General features: G+C 29.8%; 1 protein-coding gene across 1 annotated transcript in view; it reads right to left on the bottom strand.

Moving 5' to 3' along the window:
• Positions 1-600: 600 nt before the first annotated feature.
• LOC106474647 (DDRGK domain-containing protein 1-like) overlaps positions 601-2,274 on the bottom strand; it is a 12,311-nt gene continuing 10,637 nt past the window's right edge. The window contains exon 8 of the mRNA XM_013935338.2: positions 601-918. Within this exon, the coding sequence (XP_013790792.1) occupies positions 700-918 (219 nt within the window). The 3' untranslated portion in view covers positions 601-699. The remainder of the gene's footprint in view (positions 919-2,274) is intronic.

Raw genomic sequence — 2,274 nt, 5'->3', positions numbered from 1 at the left:
AAAACTGAAGCAAGTTACAATCTAGTTTTTATTGATATTGAAGAATACAGTATCAGTAAAATGTCACTATGGTTTTATGTTAGTTTCTCATAACAGCAGATTTTAACTTTACTAAATAATTTATTACAAAGCTCAAAATGTGGAATTTGTAGTTAACTACCATGTATTAATTCATAACTCTATCAATCACCTAACATATGAATTTATCACATTACGCAGTTGTGACAAATAAATTGGGTTTAATTATGATCATCTCAAGAACATTTAAAATTAATTACATAACTGTTGATTATATTCTTAATGTAGCTGCTATTTCTGTAATCAATCCTAGTTTTCCATTTAAGTTATTACTATGTATTTATACATGTGAGTTATAAGTTATACCTACAAATAATACTGTAATTAATTTTCCTGGAACCAATTCCTGTTGAACAGTAGCCTTTGCCTAATTGTGTTTTTAATAAGCTTAAACTAACCATATACTAGTTAGGAGATTTACTAAGGAGGTTACATAATTTCCTCTGTACAAAAAATATACATTTATATATTTTTAATTAAATGTCATGTTGTTTTTTATAAGTATGAAAGTAACATTCAACATTTTTTCCCAACTGCATAAGCTTTTATTTGGTTTGAATTTATTAAAAGCTCATCTCACGCATGATAATTTTCCATTTCTTTATGTTAAATAACATTCATTCATTGTACAAAAATGGCTTCTGTGTGGTCTGGTTGAAGGTTTATAAGATTATTGCTGCTTTCCATGAGTTCAGTAATAGATACACGACCTCGAAGGTGAATAAACTGTGCAACAGATTCCAATTCTTCTCTGGTGATGTGAATAAACTTTCCCCGGTCATCAATAACACCAACCAGTCTTTCTTGGCTAAGAAGTTCTTGTACACGATCAACAGCTTCCTGTAAATGTGTTTTGGTGACATTTATAATCATATTTCTAATATAATGATATTAAGTTCTTATTTGAGGGTTATTTTAATAGCATTTCAATGTAAAAGAAACAGTCACATTTTATAACACTTAGAAACATATATTAGTTTTCTAAAAACAAAAGTCTCAGTCACTAATGAAAAACAATCCTAATATTTTGGGGAATTTTCTCAAAATTAATATTTGATGTCTACTATACTCGGTTACCTGTGATTACTCTCTCAACATAGGCTCGGTCAATTTGACTGACCACGTGACCTCTTTGTACACAATTAAATTTGACCAACCTTGTAACCACCAAAAAAAACACAATCAAATAAACCTTTTTTTTTTTACTAGAATGACTTCAAATTTTGACACGAAACTACATCCATTTATCCTAAGTAGTTCTAAGTTCGTAACAGTATACATCTATTTATAATTAAATTTCATTGTTTTATTGCCCTTTCAACCGTGTATAACTACTACCTGTGCCATTATAAGTTCTAAATCACTCGGGGAATGTGCAGTTCACGTTACGCTATCACATTACATCACCCATGAGCTGCTCACGTGTGCCTCATGAACCATTTTAATTATGTTATTATTACTTATTCTACCTAATCTAGTCTTAAATAACTTAAAAAGATCCGTATTTTTGGATTTTAGTTACTTTTATAATAATAAATAAAGAATAAATATGAAAAACAAGATATAAAGTACTTACCCAATCTTCTTTTTTTCTTGCTCTCAGGTTTTCGAAGAAAGTTAATCCTAATTTTTTATACTATAGATAGTAATGCACTTAATAATTTTTATTTAATTAAATAATGCACCAAAGAATACAGATTAAGAACATGCAAAAAGTAGACAAATTCACTTACCTCTCAAAATTATCCTGGCTTTCTAACTATGTGACAAGAGCCCTTGCAAATTCATTCAAGCTAGTCGTTAACTTTCCCACAGGATCGAATCTTGTACTCTGATGAAATTGACATTTAATGGTTCAGAACATGTTAGACAATACGTCATTTGATAGATGAAAACCTCGACTTTCTATTGGTTATAGGTAATATATAATGAAACGTAAGAGAGAACCATCAACGAATTGTGAAAGAGGATGTGGTAGGTGGGGTCTGATTTTCTATTTAAAAGCTCTGTAACCAAACAAAATTGAAGGCTTTAAAAATTATGGTTTGTTTGAGCAATAACGATTTTATAGAGTATTTTACGTTTAATTTCATACTTTTCCGAGAGGTGGTGGATAAAATAGGGATGATGACATGCTAAGAGAAAATGTGTCACGTGGGTCACACCAGTGGAAATTAAGGATTTTATTAAATATTG

This window comes from Limulus polyphemus, unplaced genomic scaffold (assembly GCF_000517525.1).
Source record: "Limulus polyphemus unplaced genomic scaffold, Limulus_polyphemus-2.1.2 Scaffold7477, whole genome shotgun sequence".
NCBI classification, from domain to species: domain Eukaryota; kingdom Metazoa; phylum Arthropoda; class Merostomata; order Xiphosura; family Limulidae; genus Limulus; species Limulus polyphemus.
This window is presented reverse-complemented; position numbering and strand designations above follow the sequence as displayed.